This window comes from Panthera tigris, chromosome E2, assembly GCF_018350195.1.
Source record: "Panthera tigris isolate Pti1 chromosome E2, P.tigris_Pti1_mat1.1, whole genome shotgun sequence".
NCBI classification, from domain to species: Eukaryota; Metazoa; Chordata; class Mammalia; order Carnivora; family Felidae; genus Panthera; species Panthera tigris.
The window spans coordinates 129,440-155,342 of NC_056674.1; the positions used below are offsets into that span (position 1 = coordinate 129,440).

Here is a 25,903-nt window from a genome sequence, read left to right on the forward strand (position 1 = left end):
TGAGAGATTTACTCTAAGGAAATAACCAGAATTGGGGCGCCTGGCTGTCTCAGTTGCTAGAGTGCATAACTCTTAATCTCAGGGTCATTAGTTCAAGCTCCACATTGGGCATACTTAAAAAAAAAAAACCAAAAACAAAACAAAAACAACAACAACAAACAAACAAAAGAAAATAACCAGAGTTGCATCCAAAGAGTATGCTCAGGAGTGTGCATCACAATATTGGACACCATGAGGCAGAAAATGAAATATCTGGGCTTGGTAGAAATGATAGTGCTGGACAGACGGGGAATTTTCACCCACGCATTAAAAAACATGTTTTTAATAACAGGGAAATGAGGGAGTGAGAAAAGCATGACATACACAGTATCTCCACAAGAAGCTTTATCAAACACCCTTGGAGTGCCCAGGTGACTCAGTCACTTGAGCATCAGACTCTTGATTTTGGCTCAGGTCATGATTTCACAGTTCCTGAGTTCGAGCCCCAAATCAGGCTCTGTGTGGACAGTGCAGAGCCTGCTTGGGATCTGCTCTCTCCCTCTCTCTGCTCCTCCCCTGCTCACTTGCTCTCTCTCAATATAAATAAACATTAACAAAAACACTCCTGCAAACACCTGGAATAAGCACTGCTATCGGACAGTGGAATGAGGGGTCATTTTCATAATCTTTGCCCTCTTTTAGATTTCAAATTTTTCTAAGTGAACACCACTTTTAAATCACATGGCCTATGGGACATCTGTGGACCCTTTTCTCAGAGACCACCCACCTTGTCCATCCATACTTGCAAAGGAGGTCCCCTTAGTGTCCACTCAAGCTGGGACTCAAGGGCTCAAAGGACAAGGACAAGGAGGCCAGGGAGTGATGTGGGTGGCTCAGGAACAAGGTGGGGCAGGATACCAGGACTGCTGGCCCTTCTGGTGGGTACGGCCTGCTCTGTGGCTCCAGCTGCCAGGCAGGAGAAGTGCCATTGCTGATATTATGGCCAGCAAGAAAGCAGAGATCAGGATTCTTATGTAGAAACTTCCCATTATAAAAATGCAATTTGTTACAAATCTAAAATGTAGAGGGCCATGAGTTTTCCATCTGTCTGCAAACAAAGCAAGGCATGCTTTCCTGAGCTTTCTGGACCGTCTACGCCAAGACATCAGGCCCAGCAGCTTCAGAAGGGGTAGAAAGGGCAGTTTTTGAGCAGCCACCTGGGGCCAACAAGGTCCCAGGGGTAAGGAGAGTCCTTAACCTGTCCATCTGCATCAGGTCACAGCTGGGGACCTCGGAGCTTGGAAGTCACTCAGCTTAGGCAGTTTATTGCAGCCCAGGCCTCGCTAGGCTATTGAGGGAGCAGTGGCTTCTTTTACTTACACCCAGGTGACTGTTTTGGGGAGACTGAACTGGGGTCAGGGGACTCTCTTGGGAACTCTGATTCACCAATGTCCTCTGTTGCCTCCACGTCTCACACAGAGACCAAGCAGCCCAAGGAAGGCTGGAACCAGATTGCCAGGAACTGTGTCCAAGATCTGGAGGCTGCAAGGCTCCCAAGACGAGGCTGCCTTCTGGAGCCACTCATGGGGCCTCCGGCCGGTGGCTCTTCCTGTGGATGACCAGCTGGGACTTCCAGTCGAAGCTGCGGCCACAGTCGCCACAGAAGTGGCGCCGCTGGCCTGTGTGGCTCTTGCGGTGGATGACCAATTGAGACTTCCAGCTGAAGCTGCGCCCACATTCCTCACACCCATAGCTCCGGGGGCCTGGGAGTGCACGCCGAAGGTGGCGTGGTGTGCCCGGCTCCCGGGAACCTGGTGGCAGCTTCTGAGCACCCCCAACAGCCAGCACCGGGGCCCGCGTGGCCTGCCCATCCGCATGCGTCCGGTGGTGGATGACAAACACCGATTTCCAATCAAAGCCTCGGCCGCACAGCTCACAGGTGTAAGGCTTCCTCCGCGGGGCACCGGCCTCCAGCCCTGCTCCCGGTGTAGCCCTGGTGGAGACGGAGGCCCCAGATGGGCCCTCCCAGGTGACAGGCCTGGGGCCCTGGGGTGGCTGGGCCTCTGGGCAGCGGGGTGGACCCTCACAGTGACTCTCACTCTCATCTCCTGGGGAAGGAGAGTTGGCAGTCCCAGGTAGCCCAGTGTCCTTGACAATCCCATCCCCTCCCACCAGGTGTGTGGGGGCAGACAAGCTCCCACTCCACCAGGCAACAGGCGGTTCAGATCGCATGGAGAAGCACTCACCCGGGTGGAGGCTTCTTTGACCCTCTGTCCCCGAGCGCAGTACCCCTGGCTCCGACTCAACCCGTGCCTCTGGCAAGGGGGCCGGTAACCCTGCTGGGGTGAGGGACAGTCAGGTAGCAGTCCTGGCATGGGGGCCGGTGAGGGGTTCTCATACATTAGGGGCAGGGGTGGGGATCCTGGCAAATGACAGGGTGCCCCTAGGTAAGGAGGGCAAACATGAGTAAAAGCTGGGAAGCGTGCACAGGAAAGGGTCGGGCAGGGAGCCCTATAGCCAAGGTGGTACACAGGCACCAAAGGAGGGGCTGTGGCTGGTCCTCACCCAGGGAGACCACCGTGCCATACTTCTCCAGCATCGCGTCCCAGTACAGTTCCTTCTGTGACCGGTCCAGTAGCCCCCACTCCTCCTGCCAGGATGCAGCCCATCACCCTTGGTGCCTGTCCACCCCCCATCCTCTTCCCTGCTCTGCAGTGCCCTACCCTACCCATGTTCCCTGGCCATAACCTTACTAGTTACCTGGGGAAGCGGCCAGGTTACCTAAGGCTCTTTTGCTTCTTAAGGAAGAAGCTGAGAAAGGTGTATGAAGGTTGGGAAATAAGGCAGAGAGGAGTTGTCCTTCAGCTCACTGGGGGGTGGGGTGGGGATGCTGCTAGCACTTGTCCCCCTCAGAAGCCCCACGCCATATTCTAGTCAGACACCTTGAAGCTGAGGACCCCCGGATGGGTTTTGGGGGAAGCCTAGGTGGGGACAGATGTGGCTGGCCTCACCCTCTTGCCTTGAACAGTGTGTGATGCACTGAGACCAAAAGGCCTGGGGACCCAGGAGGACCCAGCCACCTCTCACCAAGCCTCTGGTTACAAAAGTAACAGAGATCCTCCCTGGGGGAGCTGCTGAGGGCTGTCAGCATTCCGAGATGTGTCGACCTGGCTGTGGAGAGGTCGAGGGCAGGAGGACTCACATTAGGAGGTGCAGCCAAGCATCTCAGGCTCAGATGACGTATGTGGGATAGGTGGTGGGCTGGCTCCTGCCTGTTGCCAGAGGGTGAACTCTGGTAGTTGAAGCTGGACCCTTGTGGGCTTTACCAGGTGATGCACTCTCTGTTCCCAGGTCTGCTCTCCTTGCCTCCCCAAATCCCATCATCTGGGGCTTTGCTGGGGTGGGAAACAAGCCTGACAGACAAGCCACTGCAGCTCCAGGGACAAGAAGGTGGCAGCCACTGCTGGAATGCTACCGGAAGTCAAGAGGCTTTGGAGGGAGTGGCCTTCCCACCCAGTTGTTTCCCACTGTACCATCAGGCTGTGGAGGGCCTGGAGGGACTTTTTAGCCTTGAAGCACATCTCAACTAGCTCTTCCCTTGGGGACGGTCCCCAATGGAATGGCTTAGGAGCAAAGTTGCTAGGAGAGGACAGGACCCCTGCTGTCCACACTCAGGAACCAAGCGTTCCAGGTAGCAGGGGCCTCAGTGGAGTTTCTGTGCCCAGCTGGCCACAGCCCAGGGCTGCTTGGCCTTTTAGAAAAGCCCCAGGAAAGAGGTGGCTGCAGGTTATTTCCTAGGTATCTCCATTCTGATCTCAGGTGTGCAGGGGAGGCCAGATTGCTGTGTGAAGCTCAGGCTTTCCTGCCAGGGTTCATCATCTTGACCCCTCACCACCTGCATATGAGGGTTCAAATCTCCAGGGGCCAGCTTAAGACTGCTGGAAACGTCAAAATCACCATTTCCCTGTAAGTGAGGAAGCCAACCCCTACGAATTTCAGTCACTCTAAACCAGATTCCATGGCCCGAGGTTCAAATCCTTTCCAATTTTAGAGACCACCAGCCTGTCCCTGTCTCCCAGGACCCACAGGAGGGACCCTGACAGAACTCCACTTCTGGGCAGCAAAGAGCACAAAAGCTGCTGGCCAAGAAGCCTGAAAAACTGACAGAATAGAGTGTCCACCAAGGACATGCTCCTCCCACTGGGGGCCTGTACCTCCCACCTGGGGCTGCTCACCTGAATCCTGGGTGGGTGGAAGGAGGTGGCGGCTGGTTCCCGGTGTCCTGGGTACCCCTCGCGGGACTGGGATGGATGTGGGGGGCTGGAAGGTGCTAGGAAATGAGGCAGGCGAGGATCAGGTGGGCCAGGGCAGGTGAGCTGGTGTTGGTGCTGCAGCTTTGGCCTTCCTCTGCCAGCAGGCAGGAGGCTACTCTGTGTGTCAGTGCCAGCCAGTCCTTTCCTCCTGCCTCCTGGGGACCCATCTCTGAAGTCTGCAGTCCCTCCTGAGTCCCATCGAGGACATTCACATTCCCCCTAGGAAACCCCCAGCCCCAGCACAACCCCTCCTAGAATCCCCTACCCTAGCTAGCGATGTCCACATATCGTCCAGGAATCCCCTGGACCTAATGTGGCTCCCACTCTCACCCATCTCCTGCCCATCAGCATCAGGCTCCTCCTTCACACTGCAGCTGAGCTGGGGAGACCCCTCCATCTGGGTGTCCTGTGGCTCCTCCCCAGAGGTTGCCCTGAGAAGTTCCACTGTCCCTGAAGGCTGGGGTCTCCCCAAGGACTCCTCTATCTTCTGTGCCGCTGGGAGCACCACTTGCTTCAGGACATGGGCTGTGATCTGAGGGGGAGAGGCAAGTCACAGAGGCTCTAGTCTTGCTCTGTCCCTCCAAGAAGTCAATGCTGGCCACACTCACCCAGCCCAGCAGCTGCCCAGGGTTATGCTGTAGGCCCTCGACCAGGGCTACAGCCTCCTCAGGGCTGCCTGGCCGCTGGCCCCGCACCCAGGCCTGGATCTCAGGGGGCAGCGTGCCCAGGAACTGCTCCAGCACCAGCAGCTCCAGCATCTGCTCCTTGGAGCATGCCTCCGGCCGCAGCCACTGGCGGCACAGTTCTCGCAGCCGCGCCAGGGCCTCACGGGGACCTGCCACCTCCTGGTAGCAGAATCCCCGGAAACGCAGGCGTGCTGCCTCGGGCTCCTCCAGAGTGGCCACAGGGTCCACAGAGGGCAGGCGTGGGGGGCCCAGTGGGGATGGCATTGTTGTACTGGGTGTCTTCTTGTAGCCAACAAAAGAGACCTGCAGGAAAGGAGGGGTCAGGGTGGGGGCCAAGAGGCCATGGCTAGGGTAAGGCAGACAGGCCCAGCCCAGGGGGCTGGTTCAGAGAGGACTCTTGCCACAGGGAAGCATGAGGCTAGGAAAACTTCATGGAGGGAAGGGTCACGGGAGCTGGCTGCTGAAAGGAACTGAATGCAGAAGAAAGCCTTGTGGATGAATGCTTGGAGGCAAGTTGTCCAATGGCATTTCCAGGAAACTGCAGGAGATGATGGTTAAGAGGTAGATAAATGAATCATCATCATGGGCTTCCAGGGTCTGACTCAGGAGCCAGGGAAAGTGACCAGCACAGGAGGAAGGGGAGTGGTTAGTCAGGCAGGAGGCCAAGGGACAAGCAGCCAGGGAGGGTCCTGGTAGGGCCTTAACCCCTGGTGAGCAGGAGAAATGAAGGTGGGAAGAGCCATGCTAGGTTATGGTGGAATGTATGTCCCCACGATCTCCAGGACATCAGGACATGTTGACTTAAGTGGGCACCTTGAGGCACGTCTGCGCCATGGATCGAGGCGGGGGGTGGACTCTGAGACACCGTGCTCGCTAACCACAGAGAAATGTGAATGACTCACGCCGCCTGCACTAAGCACGTGAAAAGCAAAACAAAACAAAACCACGAGTTGCAGCTGCGTGGAGTCGTGAGCGGACACCGTGTCCCGGCCCTCAAGAGGTTCTAAATGAAACACGCCCACCTGGGCGGCCTGTCAGACCAGCTACACCAAGGCCTGACCCCCCGGAATCTATCTTCCAAAAAGGATGAGAGAGAAGACGTTCTGCCCAAGGACGGGGAACCTGTTGTGGGCGGAAAGGCCTAGGCCTAGGCTCGGAGGTGGGGCACGACGGGCAGGTCGGGAGGTAGGCGGGCACTCTGGAGTGCAGACAGCATCTAGCAGCCGGGTCCCCAGGGGGTGGAAAAAGCCGCGCCCAATCCGGCCAGGCCCGCGCTCACCTCAGCCGTTGTGTCCTGGCCGGGAGGCCACTTCCGGTAAGAGCCCCCGCCACTCCCGCCCCGCCGCGCGTTGCCATGGCGACTCCGCCCTGGCCAATCACATGCCTGCTCGGCAAGCACTCGCCCCCCCCCCCCCCCCCCCCCCCCCCCGCCTTCGGACTACGTTTCCCGTGAGACCCAGCAAGCAAGGACGGGCGCGGCCTCCGCCAGCGAATGCTCATTTCCAAAGGCCTCTCAGAACTGAGAGCTGTTTCTCTTAGAGGAATCTGAAGAATCGCAGTGTTTGGGGGCTCCCTCCCGTCACTAGCTACCACTCTTCCTTTGCATCCGAGCCCTAGACTCACCAACAGCCGTGATGGAGGGTACGTTAGAATCCTGCGCATGTGCACAGCGGACCCGGCTCCTATTGGCAAGTGAGGTGGGGGGAGGAGCGTGACCTTATGGCCATTCAGAGCTAGCACCCCACCTCCGCCCCTCCCCAGCCCCCTCTTGTGGCTTAGTTCTTGTCGCGGAGCAATCCTCTTGGTAACCGCTAGAGGACACCAGCCCGCCACCATCCGTTTCCAAGGCAACGGCCAGAGCGTCACCCTGTCCTCCTGGGAGGCCGGAAGTGATGGCCTGGGTAGTATGGTTTGGCAGAGACTCGCCTCCCGGCGGTCCCTGAAGGAAGCCGACTCCGACCCATTAAGACAGCCTGATCTGTCGACCTCTGCCACCTCTCGAGCATGACTCCAGTGAGTCCCCTGATGGGGTCCTCCATTCGACCTCTGCTGGGGACATGCGGGAACAAGGAACAGGGAACACTCATTTACACATCAAGAAGCTGTCCCATGATTTATATACCCTCAGAGTCTCAGACGTGTCTTCAGATGCCAGTACTGCAAAGTAAGGGATGGTTTCCATCCAGTTATGGGACGCTAACTTTTTACTTTGGGTACCAAAGCTAGTAAGAATGATCTTTAGTTTAAATCTCAGTAGACAAAGTTAGTTTGTTAAAATCACTGTGGAAAGGGGTATTTTGCCTCCAGGAATCAAGTAGTTGAACAGTGACTTATTCAATCCTAATTTGCATATGTGTGTTTTGATTTCTTGTGATACCTAGTAATCCCTGGCTACAAGCACTCAATAAACAGCATTGGTCTTACACACCAATTGGAAGCTCTGACCATGTGCATGGCTGGGACTTGTCAACTCTTCTAAGTAATGTTATCAGACTGGGCTGTTTTGTGGGGACTTAGATCATTTCTCTGTGTGGATTCCCCAGAAACGACTCTTCCACCAACCACTCTACGGGGAAGAACTGGTGTTCTAACAGCTTCAGTAGCTCTCTTTCTAGTCCTGTTTTAGGACTCCTCTCCCAGGGGGCTGCTGGTTTTCAAGCCTTCTGGAGTTCTGCAGTATAGGCCTTAGGGGACCTCTGTCCATTTCCCCCAGTACCAAATCAGTATTTAGCTTTCTCTAAATCAGAGATAGATCCCACATCCACTTCTAGTTTCAGAATGCCATTGCTGTTGACCTCTTCCACCATCCTTATACTTGTGGGTTTATGTTTTTAAACACTCTCATCTCTGTACCTTCAGTGGGTTTCTGAACCAAGTGAAATGTATGTGTTCAATTCATCATCTTGACCCAGAGAGCTCAAGGACACTTTTACACTCAGCCTGTTCGGGATAAAGAGCAGAAGGATTAGCCTGACAGGCCAAGGTCCAACATGACCACAGATGTTTGGGGGAGATAAATGTAAAGGCCAAGACAAGGGGGAAAGCAGGTAATCATGGTTGCTGCTCCTAAAGGACCTGGGTGGAGGGCACTGACCAGACCTGAGTACTAGGAGGGGTGGATTTGAGGACAGTGGAGGAAGTGAGGGATAGCAGGGGCCAAACGCACAGGTGAAAAGAATGGTTAAGTGGGGAGGAGACTGGTGAGGAAATGGGATAGGGCATCAGGCCCAGCTCAAGGGGTCAGAACTCCAGGAGCTTCAGTCCAAGATGCAGAAAAGGTTGGATATGACTTGCTGAGTACCCACTAGATGTTTCACAGATGCCCTTGCTCCTGAATACCATGGGTTCCTGAGAAGAACCTGGGGATTGTCTGCATTGCACATCTGGGCAAACGGAGGCTGTGACCTAGGGACCCTCATGGAAGCCACTCTGGGGGAAAGTAAGATGGGGGTGACGCAAAAGTGTGTACCAAAGCAGAGGAGAAAAAAGGAGTCCAGGAGGGGTGGACAGTGGCTCAGGGGCCTGTAGGATACCACAAGGCCTGGCACAGAGGACCTGGACCCAAGGATCTTTGGGAGTGGGTCCAGCAGGACTCCTCTCCTTGCAAGAAGTGAGATTCCAAAAGCAAATGACAGGTCTGGCCCTGATGGCAGGGTGCGAGAATGGGAGGGTGAAAGGTCTGTGTTCATTGTACATGGCAGATGGCTGCCAATCGTGGAGGTGGAGGGACGAGAGACCCACCAGGCTGGAGTCAATCTTTCTGGCCACCACTGGTGAACCCTGCCTCAGATTCCCCAACCAGACTCACAAAGACTCATATCAGATAGAATTCCTGCTTGGGGCAGCCCCATGCTATCTACCCTCCTGGCTGGTGCACACCCATTCTGGCTGCCAAGGGGCACAGGTATTCCAGCCCCTCAGTGGGTCTCAGACAGGCTACATATGTAGCCTTTGGCATCTCAAAGATGTGGAACAAAGCCAACCCTACAGCTCAATGACAACACACAGAAGGCATGACTACAATGTCCTAGGATGAAACAGGCATCAGACTGTTACACCTCACATGTTTGACAAAGAAATTTTTATCAGGAAGCCTCTCTAGACTGTGTTGTTAAAGCTGTCTGAACCATGACCTGGAGGCTGGGAGGAGAGACTGAGGTTGTGGATTTCCACAGTGCTGTGCAGGGATTTACACAATGTACATCCACTCCAACTTATAATTTTTGGTCTTTTCTTTTTTGTTCCCAAGAAAAGAGACCACTAACATCCCTAGGGGTGAGGCCTGAGGTCAAGACCGGGCCTGCTCTGCTGAGGGCCACAGGGAGAAACCTGGGCCCCAGTCCACCACGTGTCCCAGCCACGTGGAGGTGTCCCATGATGGGAGGGCATCACACACACATGGCCTTAGGTAACAGCAAATCCTCTTTCCAACTGAGGGAAGAGCACAGGTGGGCACTTGCCCACTGACCCTGCAGAAACAAGTAGTCCCATCCGGTCTCCTCCAACCTGTTATCGTGGTCACCTCTCACCAGGGCAGTGGGGATATAAACACCCCTGTAATGGTGACTTTGGTAACAACAGGGCATGGCCAGGGCTGAGGCTCGGGTGAAACCTGAATGAACACATTGATGTTTGCCTCCCTCCTCCCACCCCAGGGACCTCCGCCTCTACTTCCTCCACGTCCTGTGGGACTGCCATGTGCAGGAAGCCAGGCCTGGCATCGCCCAGCCTTCACACTGGCAGACTAGAGCACGAGTGCCAGAGCGTGGGGGCAGAGAGATGAGCTGGGCCTGTGACCTGGATTTAAGTCCTGGGCTCTGCTCTGTGCAGCGGCACACTCCCACTCTCTGCCTCAGTTTCCTCAACTGAGAAGTGGGGATACCAGCCATAGTAGCCATCTCGCAGGGCTGGCAGTTGGCACATGTTGGCCCTTATCGAGATCCTGCTTGTCAAGGTGCTGCAAATACCCTCTGTAGCCTGAGTCTCTCTCCCTCTCTCTTCCTTTCTTTTCCCCAGAGGTGGAGACTGAGGCTCAGAGCCCAAGGCCAACACCAGACCCCAACCTGACTTACTATCCACTGGGCCCGCTCCCAGAAGCCTCTGATGAACTGAGGTCTTGAGAGAATATCCTGAGGGTCAGCCTGTTGGCCAGTATGTGCGCGGGCGTCAGAAATTTCTAGGACTGCCTCCCCAACATTCCAGCATTCCCCTCCTCACCTGAGTGCTCACAGTCATAACAGGCATGAAGCGGCACTCTGATTGCCCAGTCTCTGCCCACCAAAGTCCCAGCCTCCACGTCCATCCCCCTGATCCTTCTGTAGTCAGATCTCTTAGAGTTGCAGTGAGCTGGTGCTGAAATGGCAAATATCGTCATCATGTGCAGACGGCACCACAGGGCACGCACAGGGCTTCTCCAGAATGTGCAGGGAACAAGGGCATTTTCCCACAGCCTGGGAGAGACTAGAGCCGTGAGCTCAGGCGTCAGCAGGGTTCGAAACTGCCGGTGGGCCTGAGGTGGGAGTGGGCCCAGCTACTCTGCCCAGCGTGCCCTCTGATGGCGCCCCTGAAGAAGGCCTGGCCTGGGGGCACAGGCCTGCCCCACGCCGAGGTCGCCGCACGGGCTTCTCTCCCGTGTGGATCCTCTGGTGGTGGAAGAGGGCCGGGCGCTCGCGGAAGGCACGGCCACAGTGTGCGCACACAAAGGGCTTCTCACCCGTGTGGATGCGTCGGTGGCTGAGCAACACTGCGCCCTTGGCGAAAGCCTTGCCACAGTCCCCGCAGCGGAAGGGCCGCTCCCCAGTGTGCAGCAGCTGGTGCTGCGTGAGGTTAGAGCTGTGGCTGAAGGCGCGGCCACACTGTGTGCAGGCGAAGGGCTTCTCACCCGTGTGCACGCGCTGGTGCTTGAAGAGGGAGGAACCCTGGCTGAAGGCGGCACCACAAAGGGCACAGGTGTAAGGCTTCTCACCCGTGTGCGTGCGCTCGTGCTGGATCAGGTGCGAGTTGCGGCAGAAACGGCGGCCACACTGAGCACATGCGTAGGGCCGCCCGCCTGCGTGGATCTTGCGGTGCTGGCTGAGGTTGGAGCCGTGGCTGAAGGCCTTGCCGCACTCGCTGCAGCGGAAGGACTTCTCAGCGGTGTGTATGCGCTGGTGCCGCACCAGCGAGGAGCTATGCCTGAAGGCCTTGCCACAGGCCGGACACGCATAGGGTGTCTCACCGCTGTGGATGCGCTGGTGCTGCGTCAGGTGTGATGTCTGGCTGAAGGCCTTGCCACACTGAGAGCATTCGTATGGCCGCTCTCCAGTGTGGGTGCGCAGGTGCTTGAGCAGGTCAGAGCTCTTCAGAAACACTTTGGTGCACGCTCTGCATTCGAAGGGCTTCTCCCCGGAGAGGAAGCTGGGGCCTGTGTGGAGGGCCTTGCCCAGCTGATCCCAGGTAGGGGGCTCTTGGCTAGCAGGGAGTCCATGAGGCTTGAGGCTAGTTCCACCCTTTTCTCTTTCCCCAGAGGTGAGACCAGTCTCAAATTCTGGAATTTTGGGGCAGCCTCTTCCAGGGCCATCCTGCCCAAATGGCTTCTGGGCCCCACATGGCCTCGGCTGCTTGTCTGGCATGGGGCGGTTCATGAGGGCTTTCTCCCTAGGCGGGCTATCCTCAGGAGTCCTCAGTGGAGAGGTTAACCGCAGACTGACATTGGCTTCCCCGCTGCCAGGACCCAGCAGGAGCCTTTCCCAATAGATTACCGACACGCCTGTGGACTTTTTCTCCTGAGAGAGGGAGGTGCCCTGCCAACCCACTGAGCTTTTCCCACGTTCGCAGGTGCCTGTGAAGGTAGGTGCTGGAAGGGTGCCATTCTGGAAGGTCACTGGCAAAGCTGCTTCAGGAACAACCTTGTCATATGCCAGATGACAGGGACCTGAAGGCATAGAAATGGTATATCCTGGGTCATCCTGGCCAAGAGGGGGTGATCAGGACGGGCCTAGTGGGCAGGCCTTTGCTGGAGGCTACCAAATCCTATAGGCTTTACTCACAAACCCTATTTCCCCAAGCCTCTTCCCTAGCATGGTGAACTCTATGAGGGCAGGAGCAGGAGAGACCTGGTAGATAGAGGCTGTGCCCCAGTGCCTGGAAAGGGGTACCCTGGGAGCTACCCCTTGAATGGCAAGCCAAGGCCAGAGCCGCCAGGAGAGGCTGATGGTAGGAAAACAGGAGGGAGTCAGGCCGGAAGCAGGAGATGAAAGTGTCCAGGAAAGCAGGGAAACGGGGGACAGAAGCCTGGCCATTGGTTAGCCCCAAGCTCACACCCTCTGAGCCCCCACTCACCAGGGCTGGGCTTTCTCTGAGCATTCCTGGCTGGTGTCACAACTGTCCCGCTGAGAACCCAGGGCTCCTCGCCACGCTCCAGCTGCAGGACCACCCGGGGTCGTGAGGCAGAGAGTCCTGTGAGAAAACAGAAGCAAGTGAGGGGCCAGGCCCAGCTCAGGACAACCTACTGCCCAAGACATGGCAGGAGTGAGGGGCTTTGTGGGACATAGATGGTGTCATCTGATGCCTCACTGCAGGGCAGGACTCACAGGAAAAGTTCAATGGTCCCCGTGAGGAGAACCGTGTTGGCAGCACCAGATGAAAGGGGCCGAGCCTAGACACAGGCGCCACAGTGGCACAGGGACACTCAGCCAATTGGTGTGAGGCTGCTCACAGGCCAACAGGAGAGAAGGGGTTAGTGCTGGCAATGACTGAGCTTCCCACGGAAAACCCAGGGCCTTACCCAGCGAGGACACAAGCGCGAAGTTCTCTAACATCACGTGGCAGTACAAGGCCCTCTGGGCTGCGTCCAGGAGCTCCCACTCCTCCTGGGAGAAGTACACGGCCACATCCTCAAAGGCCATCAGGCCCTACAAGAGTGGGCAGGGGAAGGCAGACACAATCTAAGCTCTGGCTGTGGGACCCAGGACCCGCCTCCCTGTCCCAATGGCTACCCCAACTAGTGTCCCTCAGATGCTTACCTTCCCCCCCTGCCCCACCCCAGGGCTCTGCAACTCTGCAGACGAAACTTCCCTCCCCTCCCCTCCACCCTACCTGTCTAGGGCATACAGGTCTTCTCAGACTCCCTACTAGCCACTCTATACAAGGCAGCCAGAGCAAGCCCATGGCCTTCAGATGGCTGCCACTCCAAAGGCGGGCCCAGGTGTCCACTCGTGCTCCAGTCTTTGCACAAGTTGACCCTCTCCAGACGTGCCACGCCCTTACCTGTTCTTGTAATTAGCAATTGTACAAGTCCTAGCTGTGGACCCACAAGACATGCCCATCCCCGTAAGGATGCCCGCCTCTGCTGAACCTGCCTGACATTCCAAGGCTGCTCCTTCAGCCTGAAGGACCGGCTAATCCCCTCCAGTCACTATAGGACTGGCCCCAAGAGTCTGGTCGCCACACAGGAAGCCAGTTCTCTCCCTCTATAGCCATGTGCTCCTCGCCCCCCATTTCCTTGGCCAAAACTCTCCCTTCAGCCACTTGCCAGACCTCCCCTGGGAGCCCCAGGGGCCACCAGCCTCTTTGCATCTCCCTGGAGCACTACCCATCCCTGGCTGAATCTACGATATTCCCTCCTCCTAAGTCTGATTCCCAGGCCCTGCCTTAGTTCCGAATACCAGGACTCTGTCCTTGGACACCTACAATTCTAGGTCCACACGATACCTCCACTCTGGGACATCACAGACTCCCTGATTTTACTCTGAAACCTGTTTTCCCTTCAAATTCCTGTTTCTGTCTACAGCAACTCCATTCTTCTGGGTGCTCAGGCTTAAACACTTGGGACTGTGCTCCACTCGGGGCACTCGCTCACACGCCGCACCTGAGACATCAGAGCGTTCCAGAATCCAGCCACTTTCCCATCTCCACTGGCCCCGTGTGCAGCGGGTGCCGTCTTTGTCCACCTGGACTGTCGTGCTGCCTGCTCCCTGCACACAGCCACCCCCTCTGCGTCATTTCTCCGCCAAGCAAACGGTGGGTTACTTTAAAATCTCTAACTTAAAGCATATCCAGGCTCTGTTAGAATCATCCCATGGCCCCCGATGCAACTCAAGCCTGCCATTTCTCTCCCGTGCTCACGTCAGGAAGCTCAGCTCCGGAAGCACCTAGGTTCAGTCTCCCCTCCCAGCTTTTGCACGTGCGGGACCCTCTGCTTGGAACTTCCTTCTACACCTCACTCCCTTGGCTGCCAGAAGTGGGGATCTCACACGTGCACGCTCCACTGGCCTGAACGCCGGGGCCTAGGACGAACCGAGAGGGGAGACAAAACGTGCAGGTAAAGTCTCTCCCTGCGTCGAGAATCGGGTCCTTCGAGGAGGGATCCGGGCGGATGGGAGCCTTACGCTTCCTCTACTCACCTGGGCCCGGTGTGTCAGCGCCGCGGTCGCCATCAGAACTTGTACTTGGGGACTCGCAGAAAGAGACGGACAACACGGACTCGCCGGCTCCTGGTCTCAGCCTCCCGGGCCGTCTAAGGCAGGGTCGCTCAGGGCGCCGCCTCCCCCGCCGCCCCGGGGTCGGACAGCACGTGACTCGGGGCGCCGCCCCACAGCCCCGCGGAGCGGCCCAGGCTCCTCACGGAGAAGCCTAGGCTCGGGGCGCGACCGTCGCCCGCAATCAGGGCGTGCGCGAGGCGGCCCACCGCTCGAGTCTTCCTCCCAGCCCTCGCCTCGGGTCTCCAAACCTTCTAAGAAACCGGCCTGGAGGCTCGCGGCGCTCCAGTTCACCAATACCGGTGTGGCCCAACGCCCGGTAGCAAAGTGACAGTCCGGGACGCCGGAAGTCCAGCCCCCGAAAGTCCTCATAGGCCCAGTGCACGCTGCGGACGCACGCGCGGCGGCTTCTGGGAAGCGCAGTTCCCGTCCCGCGTGGGCGGAGCCCTGCTTGATATCTGCGGCAACGTCTAGGCATCCCCGCGCGGCGCGCTGGGAAATGGAGTCCCGCAGGCGCTCCCCAACTTCCGTGGATCCCAGGGAGTGAAGCGTGCGATCGCCCGGCTCGGCGTCCTTCACTCGGGGTCCTGGGCTCTAGACACTCGCCCACGCGGCGGACTAGACTTAACGCGGGACGCGCAGAAGCGGAAATTGCTGAGGTCCCAGGATGCGACCCCGGCACCGGGCTTTAAAGACAAAGCGTGAAGGGAAAAAAAAAAAAAAAAAAGACAAAGCCTGATAGGGGCCCCTGGGTGGCTCAGTTGGTTGAGCAGCCGACTTAGGCTCAAGTCATGATACTGGGGTTTGTGAGTTTGGTCCCTCGTCCGGCTCCTTGCTGACAGCTCAGACCCTGGAGTCGGCTTCAGATTCTGAATCTCCCTCTCTTTCTGCCCTCCCGTGCTCATTCTCTCCCTCTCAAAATATATAAACATATATATTCTCAAAATATATATATATCCCTCTCAAAAATAAATAAACATTAAAAAAAGTTTTTTAATGAATAAATAAATAAATAAACAAATAAAAGGACATAGCCTGATGAAAGGGGCGAGATAGGAGGGACGGTGCTTTGGCACAGAGCCTGGCTCTACCTCTGGAGACCTGTGCCCTGGATTGACCTCTCCGTGTTTTGTAAAGGGGTTAACATCAGGTTTGCAAGCCCCTAGGCTAAATTTTTCTGGAGTCTGAATTGTTTTCTGACACTTTGCTAAACCATCTGTTTTCCTTGCTAAACTGGACCGCGCAAAATGTACTTTCCCAGACTTGCCTGTCTTTGGGTGGTCTAGGTGTGGCTGGCATATCAGGATATTGATTCCTTGGTCCTGTCTCCTGGGGACCAACCTGAGTTTCTGCCACACGTGAAAACAAAAGGAAGGGCAGTCTCAGTACACGCCCACGACTGCTGGAGAACGAGAGCTTTCCTCTTTGTTGCTCTAGTGTGAGGGTTTGTTTTAGGTTTTGTTGTCAGGGTCCTTCATCTTCGTACATAAATGGTACAATGACGTTACCCATCGTAGAGCTGTTATAAGGAAATACGGAATTAATCTGTAGAGTTCGTTCATTCTTGCCGCCTTCCTTCCTCCCTTCCTCCTACCTTATATATGCATCTATGTCAGCAACAACTGTCCTTAGAATTAACACTATTTGTAAACCGTTGTAATGCAAGAGAGCACGGTCATAGAGATTTAAATAGGACACATCTAGCGATATTAATGAGTCACATTATACTACAAGTGAGGTCACACAGTTCATATCTGATTACTCCCATGAATAGAAAGGCAGCAGCTGATGTAAAGGTGCAGCTAAACCAAAGGCAGATTCTTAACCACCAAAACCTGTTTATGTGCTTTCATTTCACACTTGTGTCTAAGTATTTAGGTGAGAATTGATGTAAATTCACATGAGATAAAGAAATGTGCTCTCCAGATAATCACAATGCAAGAGACCACAACAATTTTGGAATGTTTGTGTGTAAATGTTGCTCACTTTGAAAGAATTTAAGAAAATGTAAGTATTAAATTCGTGACTTTATCCAAAGCTTAGAGGCATTAACATTTCAAGCACTCTTTGAATGTTTGGAGACATTTAATTTCTTATTTAAAAAGTATCCGTATGGGGGCACCTGGCCGACTCAGTCACTAGAGCTTGCAACTTTGGATCTCAGGGTTGTGAATTTGAGCCCCATGTTGGGTGTAGAGGTTACTGACAAATAAAATCTTGAAAAGATAAAATAAAATAATATAAAATCATCCCTATAATGTGGAATTAGTTAGACTACAGGGATCTTGATGCCTAATATTGAGAGAAATGCTCATTGTTTGATAAATTCATAATTTAATGAATTGGAAATGAATAGCAGCAACAAATCTTCCTCTGTACACAAAATAGCTCCAATACATATACCTGGCTCCCATTCTACCCTGAACAAGATGGCACGGGAGATGGGGGGTTATGGGGGGTGTTGTCTGTGGCAGGTGCTTGGACCCTAACCACTTGGTTGGACATCTGTGAGCTCCTGTTCCCATATCAGTAAAAGCAAAACAGATAGTAGTAAACACTCGCATTGGGCTGAATTGTGTAGAGCACTGATTCTTTCCTTGGCTGGGTTGAGCCTACTGATGAGCTCATTGAAGGCACTCTTTGTTTCTATTACAGTGTTTTTTATTTCTAGCCCTAACTTTTGATCTTTTCTTAAGAGTTTCCATCTCTTTGCTCACATTATCCATCTATTCCTGTATTTTGTCAATTTTTTCATCTAGAGCCCTTAACATCTTAATCATTGCTATTTTACGCCCGTCTGATAATTCCAACATCTGTTCATATCTGAGTGTCATTCTGATGACTGCTTTGTGTGTCTTCGGGCTGCCTTTTTTCTTGCCTTTTGACATGCCTTGTCATTTGTTGTTGAACACCAGACACATGTTTGTTAAGAGGAACTAAGGCGACAGGAGGTTCGTATGAGGATTTATGGTAATATGGATAGGAGGAGGGCTGTGTTTAATGTTTGCTGTAGCAGGAGATGCTGGAGCCTTCAAATTCCTCTAGTGCCCTAGTTGTTGTCTCTTCTCTAGACTTTGTGCTCTGGTAAGTATTCTTCTTTGGAGAGAGTCTGTGTCTTGCATCTGTTTTAGTTATAGTGCACTGTTGTTACACTGGAACTCCACTGATGTGGTGTATGGGTGACAGGGGAGAGGAGCATACTAAATCTTCCAATGAATACTCGGTCTTTAGTGGGACTGGGCCTCAGGAGTATCTCCATTCCTATAGTTTTCTTCCCTTCCTTCTTTCTTTCTTCTTTTCTTTCTTTCTTTCTTTCTTTCTTTCTTTCTTTCTTTCTTTCTTCTTTTGTTTTCTTTTCTTTCTTTCTCTTGACCTCAATTGCCTTCCCTGGCTACAGCATATTCAATATATTTCCTTGTAGCCCTGGCCCCTGTTGACTATGACCTCTCTCACTTAGGTGAGAGAAGAAGACTAGTGGGACCTGGAATGGAAGCACTGTCCTTACCCCAAATGGAAATTGCTCTTGCAGTCTTTACTCCTGTAGTATATGTTTTTGTAGGGAAATGGTTCTGTGTATATTTCACAAGGGTTATCTTTCAGGTCATAGGACACCTCCTTTTTCTCTGCTCCATGCTAATTGATATGATTTGATGTGGGGTTCTGGAGCACATAGTCAAGAAAGAATTCTTCAGACATTATCAGTGCAAAACATGTGGTTTTCTTAAAGCACAGGGACAGGACCTTTGGGCAGATAGAGCTGTCCCAGGATTGTGTGAAGTGATTGGCTTATACTTTTAAGTTGAGGGGGTAGAGATAACGGAAGTTTACAAAGTTGTTTTCATAGGTTAAGGAAGATTTATAGGATCCTGGAAGCCTAGCTTATGTCAAGCTAAGATTGTTGTTGCTGGTTTTTTGTTTTCTTTTTCTCTTGCAAGGTATTAATGCTAAGACAATTGGGAGTTCCTGGACGAATGTCATACTCTTTCTGTCTCGAGTATTTGTCAATGGGCTGTAAGCTGTAAGGAAATTTAACTTAATCTACATTTCTTTTGCCTTTTTTTCTCCATATCACTAACAACTGAAGATCAGAGAAATACAAGTTCACTGAGTGCATATTGGACACACCCAGGATGTAATCCATGGGGTCACTGCCAAGGGGACAGGGATTAGGTTCACTGCAGGCCTGGACAGTTCGGACTTGGGGTCTCTGAGCAGGCGTGAATACAAAGAGACATGGTAGGTAGGTCTCCTGTTCAGTTACCTGTTTGGGGGATTTGGTACAGACATGGCCTCTGGTGACAGGGGAGCACCATGTTGGGTGGCAGGTCTTGGCGCTAGTTATGCCTGGACCACAATCCCTTGGAATGCACAAGTGGCTGTCATCCAATAACATGTTAATAAGACATTTTAAACACGCTTGACCAAGTCAGGACACAGTAAGGGGAGACTGTTGTTGGAGGAGTTGAGAGAAAGAGATGAGGGGATAAAGGCAAAGGGTAAGATATGAGGCCCAGAAGGTGGGCACAGCAAGGGGCTGGAATCAGGAGAGAAAAGGAGAGTGGGAAGACATTCTGGAGTGTCCAGTGTATAAAAAGACACAAACCCAATGGAGTAATTTGACCCCATCAAGACAGCAAACCAAGATACAAAGTGAACCAAAGTGGCTAAGTAATAGGATATGAATAAGTTCCTTAATGTATATGCAAGCTCCCTGTCTCCATCCCCTAAAACACTTAATAATTGCTTCCTGTACTAACTCCACTGGGAGTCAGTGTTTTGAGAGCTATCTCCTTGGTTCCTTACTTGTTAGTTAACAAGTAAATAAAAGTTCTTCAACATTTCCTTGGGTTGTGTTGAATTTAATGCACCCCAAGCAGTGTACCCTTACACTTTGACAAGCACACTTGTATACAATCAAACTGTCCAGGGGGGTCTTTTGTGAAATACAGGCAAGCCTCTAACCATGGGGTGCAGTCTTACAGGCCTCACCATCCACAACTAGGGAGATGCAAGACTTATTCCCTCCCAACTATGTGAAGAGAAACATTGACACTGATTCAAATTGGCAGCATCAAATGAGATGTTAGTCATTCTTCTGTATCTGGTTTCCAAACCCACATGCTTCAAACTTGCATAAAATAGATGCACATGTCTAGCTGGATGCAAAATGCAACATGGAAGAAGAAGAGTCAAAGCTTAGGCCCAAGATAGGTCAGGCTGGCCTGCATTTGCTCAGGTTCCTCTGATTATAACCCATGTGAACTTGGGCCCTGATGCCCCCTGTCTATGATGTACATTTTCCTCACATCTAAAGTAGTGGACTAAGAATGCACTAAGTGGATTAAGAACCAGTTCACGGTTGTCGGAGTATCAACATACAGCTTCTGGCCCAGGCAGCCTTGCATTAATGTTGGAGACCTCTGTGACTTGTGGAAAACATCACACCTTGTCTTGGGCCACATCCCTAACAGTGTTACAGCCCTCCACACCTGGGAGCCAGAAGGTAGCCACCAGTATCCTCACTGCATGCTAGTTCCCATGGTTCCATTCTTGAGTGCTGCGGGGACCAGAACCTCACTTGCTCCTGCCCTCTCTTCCATCTCTGAGGGCAGCTGACTGCTGGAGTTGGTGGTGATGAGGAATCTGGTACTGCTGACGATATCTCAGGTGTCCAGCCTGGGCATGTAAGAATAGGGAGAGGGATTAGCCCAAGTGCCCACACCAGATCACACCCTTTCTTTGGTGTGAACAATCTGGTGCCAAACAAAGGCTCGGGTTTCACTAAAGGCTCTCCCACAATGGCTGTACTCATAGGGCCTTTCTCCAGTATGAACCTTCTGGTACTTCATAAGGTTAGACCTGTGGCCAAAGGATTTCCCGTATTAGTTACACTCATAGGGCCTTTCGCCAGTGTGAACCTTCTGGTGCTGATTTAGAGTATAACTTTGGTGGAAAGTTTTTCCATATTCCATGCACTTGTAAGGTCTTTCCCCAGAGTGAATTTTCTGACCTTTTTTTCAGTTTACATGTGTGCCTGAAGGCCTTCCTACTCTCCTTACATAGGATGTTTCTCTGAATTTTTTTGGGTGAATTTTTGGTGATCAACAAGGGTTGATTTCTCTTTGCAGACATTTGTATTTGTTGGACATCTACATAGTCTCTCTTCAGGGTGAGTCAGGTGGCTAAGGAAGGTGGAGCTCCTCGCAAAGGCTGCCCCCAGTTGCTGCACTTGAAGGGCTTCCCTGCTGTGAACTTTGGGAACTGCTCAATAATGGGGCTGGGTGGGAAGGCCTCCCTGAGCTTGGTGTTCCCACACGGCTTCCTATTGCTGTGGGTGGATGGGTGTTAGGTCATGGCTCTCCAGGCTCTTAGGTCATGGCTGCACAGCTTCTCTGCAGTATGTGCTCATCACAGGGGAGAAGTTTCTCTCCATATTAAAGTCAACTGTTTCAGTTGAAGGTTTAAGTGGAACCAGAATTATTTCCTGTATGCCCCACATATGTGCAGTTTCTGTCCAGGATCTGTTCCCATGTTTCTCTATGGACAAAGTCTTTGAAGACTATAACCCGGTGTTATAGGGGTGGACCTTGTGAGTAGAAGGACCAGCGCTGGAAGTCCAGCCCTGCGATGTGATTTTTCTGGAAGCATCAGATTCCAACAGTGCCTCCTTATCTTCCTTTTCACATGAACTACCTGAAAATAGGGAAATGCCCCTTTTTTAAAAATTTTCTAAAAGTTTTATTTATTTATTGGGGCACCTAGGTGGCTCAGTCAGTTAAGTGTCCGACTTTGGCTCAGGGCATGATCTCACGGTTCGTGGGTTTGAGCCCCGCATCAGGCTTTGTGCCGACAGTTTGGAGCCTGGAGCCTGCTTTGGATTCTGTCTCTCTGTCTCTCTCTTTCCCTTTCTCTCTCTCTGCCCCTTCCCCCTCAAGCTCTATCTCTCTGTCTCTCAAAAATAAATACACGTAAAAAAGAAAAAAAAGTTTATTTATTTATTTTGAGAGAGTGAGCAAGCAAGCAGGGGAGGGACACAGAGAGAGGGAGAGAGACAGAATCCCAAGCAGGCTCGGCACTGACAGTGTGGAGCTCAAACTTAGAAACCATAAGATCGTGACCTGGGATGAAATCAATAGTTGGATGCTTAACCCACTGAGCCACCCAAGTGCCCTGGGAAATGCCCTTTTCTATATGTCATAGTAGATGCGTGGGGATGGACCCATCATTAAGTGGTGTCTAAAGCTCTTTTCTCTTTCTTTCTTTTCCTCTCTCTCTCTCTTTCTTTCTTTTTGAAAGTATTTTGAGAAAGAGAGAACAGGGGAGGGACAGAGAGAGAGAAATCCAAGCAGGCTCCGCACTGACAGTGCAGAGCCCGATGCAGGGCTCAAACTCATGAACTGTGAGATCATGACCTGAGCCAAAATGAATGCTTAACCAACTGAGCTACCCAGGCACCCCAGTAAGTGGGGCTTATAATTCTTAAGCTAACAATTGATTCCCTGGGTTCATAAGAAACTAAGGGGGCCAGGATCAGGGGAGAAAGGGCCAATCCTTTTGGTATAGGGTCTGGCCAGACCAATGCAAAGTATCTCATCAGGGTCACAGACTCATTGTGGCTGGCAGGATCTGCTGCTGTCTGCGAACTCAGTGCAATAGGGATGTTTGCAGAGGTCAATGCTATGCAGAAAGAGCCCACACATGATGTAACATTCAGCCATCTCTTAGCATTAGGCTTCCCAGGATTACTTACCAATACATAAACATCTCCTAATAGCTAAATAGAAGCTAACACAGGAGGACCCATAGGGAGAGTAGTTACAAGATGGAACTTGAGGTCAGGGAGATAGGGACTAGACATCAGGAAGAGAAGGCACGAGGGCAGAATGTTCAGAAAGGTGTAAAGTTGGACTGAGGTTGGGACATTAACTTTGGCACAGGGTAGTGATGTGGTATAAGACCACAGCCAGGAACAATCCAACGTAGACTAGGCCTCAGCCCATATCCGAATTATACTCATCAAGTCCCAGCATCTTCCAGGACTCTCTGACAATGGCCAGAATTGCACCTTTTCAGCTACATACCCAGGACTCCCTGCCATGCTCTGGCAAAAATGCCCCCGTGGGATGCAGTAGCCACAAGTCCTATGGAGGACAAGGCAGGTAAGGGGCCTGCCCTTTGTGTGAACTTTCTGTGGAAGTCAAGGAGCTTGCTTCGTCTTTATCATTAGTAAGGAGGAAGGAAGAAGAGATGTCACAAAATGAAACTTTGAGGGCTGCCTGGGTGGCTCAGTCAGTTAAGTGTCTGACTCTTGATTTTGGCTTAGGTCATGATCTTATGGTTTGTGGGATTGAGCCCCACGTTAGGCTCCGCCCTGACAACACAGAGCCTGCTTGGGATTCTCTCTCCCTCTCTTTCTGCCCCTTCCCCGCTCACGCTCTTTCCCAAAATAAACGTAAAAAAGAAAAAGAAACAGGGTGCCTGGGTGGCTCAGTCAGTTAAGTGTCGACTTCAGCTCAGGTCATGATCTCACGGTTCGTGAGTTCAAGCCCTGCATCGGGCTCTCTTGCTATCAGCGCGGAGCCTGCTTTGGATCTTCTGTCCCATTCTCTCTCTTTGCCCCTCCCCTGCTCTCTCTCTCTCTCTCTCTCTCTCTCAAAAATAAACAAACACGGGGCGCCTGGGTGGCTCAGTTGGTTGAGTGGCCGACTTTGGCTCAGGTCATGATTTCACTCACAGTTTGTGTGTTTGGTCCCACATCAGGCTCTGTGCTGACAGCTCAGAGCCAGGAGCCTCCTTTGGATTCTGTGTCTCCCTCTCTCTCTGCCTCTCTCTCTCTCTCTCTCTCTCTCAAAATAAATGAACATTAAAATAAAAAAAAAAACATAAAAAAAGAAAAAAATGAAATTTTCAGGAGGGTTTTTCAGGAATAACTCAGTAGCCCTTGTAAACAATGACAGGACCCTTAGAGACTGGCACTGGCAGTTTTAAGGAAGTATCTGCTAGAGAAAGACAGTGAATCCATGGCACACAGAGAGACCTTGTCATGGAGCCAAACCCAAAGGGCTTATTGGAAAGATGGAGAGAACTTTGACTCTTCTCCCCAGGCCACCACAAGCCTGGGTCAGCAAAGGTGGAGTGGCTCAGGGAGAGCACAAGCAAGTGCCCACAGCCCAACCTGGGTGCCAACAATTCTGAGAAAGAACACATAAAGAAAGGCAGGAGCTTTACTTGGTAAGGCCATGGGTGTGACGTCACCCAATGTCATGTCCCAGTACAGGATTCTCTGGGCCTGTGAAGAGCCTCCACTCCTCCCAAGAGAGGTACATGGCCACACCCTTGAAGGTCACCAGGCCTTGCAGTGAGGAAGAGAGATGATCCTGCAGGGCAATGAGTGGACATCTTCAAGCCCTGGGCCTAAAACCCAGGGCATCTTGCCCTCTCCCTGGCAACCTCTCCCCTATAACACCTCCCAGACATACTAACTACCTTCAGCTTACCCTCTTCCCCAGGCCTCCATTTCTGAGGGGACACTAGTCTGCCAACATCAGCGCCTTCTCCTTCTCCCAACACCAACTGGCCACTGCTTTGGAGCCATTGCATCATGAAGCAGGAGGGCAGAGAGACACCACCCAATCTGTTCATGTTGTATTTCCAGATGGTTCCCTGGGCATTCACCGCAATGTAACTTATGACCACAATAAGCCCCAGGTTCAACCTCCCCCCTAGGACCCCGGCACCAAGCTCTCCTCCCCCAATGTTCTGCCTCCCCTAGACAGACTCATCAGTTGTGACCGCTCCTTTCTTACACCTTTAGGTCCTCTTCTACCCAAGGGTTATGCCCTTGGATCCGCCCTCTCTCTCAAGGCTCCCCAGGCCACTCGGCTCATGGCAGCTAGTGACCCTGGAAATAACAGCCGGGATCCAATTTCAACCTCATCTTGCAACAAAATCTCCAGGGGCACCTAGACCTAGGGGCTGCCCTTGGCCCTTTGTTCAAAGCCTTCCCGCCTGTCACTGTCCTCTGCTCCATCTCTCAGCTACAAACACCTGGATTCCCAAACACTTCTGGCCCTCTTATACCTCTGCCTTTGTCTTAATCCTTTACCAGGTGTGTCCTTCCTGCTCCACCACAAGACAGTCCTTCAAGACCCACTCTAGCTGCACTGTCACTGTAGATAACACATCCTGGCCCCTGCACTTGCAGTAGATTGAACCATCATTCTATACTAGCAAACCTACAAGGCCCGCAGTCTCACTCTGGAGCCTCAGCAGCGTGCAGAACTTCCCTGGGCCCTTCCCCATCACACGCTCCCACAATTTGTCCACCTCAGGACTGGCACCTCCTAAGTGTCACCTAAGGCTGCCACTCTGGCCTAGGGCATCATTACATGCCTGGACTGTTGATGAAGGCTCCTCCCTGGCCTCCCTGCTTTTGCCCTGGCCCCTTAGTCTGTTCACACACTAGCCAAAGAAACCAGTTAACAGCAGAGTAAGAATAAAGGGCCAGCAATTAGTCTCCCTAAAGAAGGCCTAAATTGAAGCCTAAATTGTCCTATGAGGCTCTTTTCTCACAAGATTTAAGAAGGATTTGCGGTTCCCGATGGCTTGGCTCACCCTTACAAACAAGTCTCCGCACATCTCTGTCCCCACGCGTGAAAAACCCTTTCAGGCCCCACCCCACCCCCCTTTTGGCCAGCATACTGACCAGTAATCTGGAGCACGAAGGCACAAAATGAAAGTGACTCCCATCATCCCAGACAAGGAAATGAAAGCGGCAGGAATCCCAAGGTACACTCATCCGCTAACGCTGGGGCTCCAGGAACTTGGGGGTAGGACTGCCCGGCTTCGGCAAGGCGGACCCTTCACTCGCCAAAGACATCGGTAGCGGCGCTGGTCCCGTGCCAACCCGTGGGGGGCCGGGGAGGAAGAGAGCGCGCGCGCACCCGCTGGGAGTGGCCCGCTGGAACAGCACCTCCTCCGCCCTCAGTCCCCCGGCACGGCTGGAGGACCCTGGGCTGCGGGCAGGCCCTCGGAACCTCGGTCTCCCGCGCATTATGGTGGAAACACGCTCAAGGCCCTTACTGGGAAGGTCTTGAGGGCTCTTGCGGCGGTCCCGGCGGACGCCCCACAGGGCCGCCCATTCTATTTCCGTCAACGCCGAGGCCGGAGGAGGCGGGGACGATCGCTCGCAGGCATCGCCCGTAGGCGCAAAGGCGCAAAAAGGAGCCCCACACCTTCCCCACTTGGAGCACCCCAGACCCTGGACGGTGGCGCCCTAGAGTCTCCTAAACGCGTCCTCAAACCAGGGATCGAGGCCTTTTTTCGCACAGGCGCACAACCAGCCAAAGAAAAACCTCAGGGCGACGTCGGATGTCCCGCCCTTGCCCAGAGCGGTGCACTCGGGTACGCCCCGCACGGCGCCAGCGCCTTCTGGGGAGTGTAGTTCACATCGCAAATCCTACTTCCG

General features: G+C 53.0%; 2 protein-coding genes and 1 long non-coding RNA gene across 10 annotated transcripts; all 3 read right to left on the bottom strand.

The window, feature by feature from the left end:
* Positions 1 to 533: 533 nt before the first annotated feature.
* ZNF446 (zinc finger protein 446) lies at positions 534 to 10,255 on the bottom strand. Of its 7 annotated transcripts, XM_042969869.1 has the most exons (8): positions 10,196 to 10,255; positions 6,602 to 7,024; positions 4,901 to 5,281; positions 4,623 to 4,824; positions 4,215 to 4,309; positions 2,545 to 2,629; positions 2,226 to 2,318; positions 534 to 2,087 (listed from the first exon to the last, which is right to left on the bottom strand). In XM_042969869.1, the coding sequence occupies exons 1-8, from the start codon at positions 10,220 to 10,222 to the stop codon at positions 1,561 to 1,563; spliced, it is 1,833 nt and encodes a 610-aa protein (XP_042825803.1). In that variant the 5' UTR covers positions 10,223 to 10,255; the 3' UTR covers positions 534 to 1,560. The 7 variants fall into 7 exon arrangements, with proteins under 7 accessions (XP_042825803.1, XP_042825802.1, XP_042825801.1 ...); XM_042969868.1 differs by having other exon boundaries at positions 534 to 2,315; XM_042969867.1 differs by having other exon boundaries at positions 534 to 2,318.
* A 197-nt stretch (positions 10,256 to 10,452) lies between these two features.
* Positions 10,453 to 14,565, bottom strand: LOC122234206 (zinc finger protein 324A-like). 2 transcript variants are annotated; one of them, XM_042969899.1, is made up of 5 exons: positions 14,362 to 14,565; positions 14,084 to 14,244; positions 12,744 to 12,870; positions 12,299 to 12,415; positions 10,453 to 11,891 (listed from the first exon to the last, which is right to left on the bottom strand). In XM_042969899.1, exons 3-5 carry the CDS (start codon positions 12,862 to 12,864, stop codon positions 10,453 to 10,455), a joined length of 1,677 nt encoding a protein of 558 aa, XP_042825833.1. In that variant the 5' UTR covers positions 12,865 to 12,870; positions 14,084 to 14,244; positions 14,362 to 14,565. The 2 variants fall into 2 exon arrangements, with proteins under 2 accessions (XP_042825833.1, XP_042825832.1); XM_042969898.1 differs by lacking the exon at positions 14,084 to 14,244.
* Positions 14,566 to 15,409: 844 nt separating this feature from the next.
* LOC102972612 lies at positions 15,410 to 25,895 on the bottom strand. The gene is made up of 3 exons (XR_446445.3): positions 25,142 to 25,895; positions 19,926 to 20,112; positions 15,410 to 15,955 (listed from the first exon to the last, which is right to left on the bottom strand). It is a non-coding gene; the product is annotated as an uncharacterized LOC102972612 (long non-coding RNA).
* Positions 25,896 to 25,903: the final 8 nt, after the last annotated feature.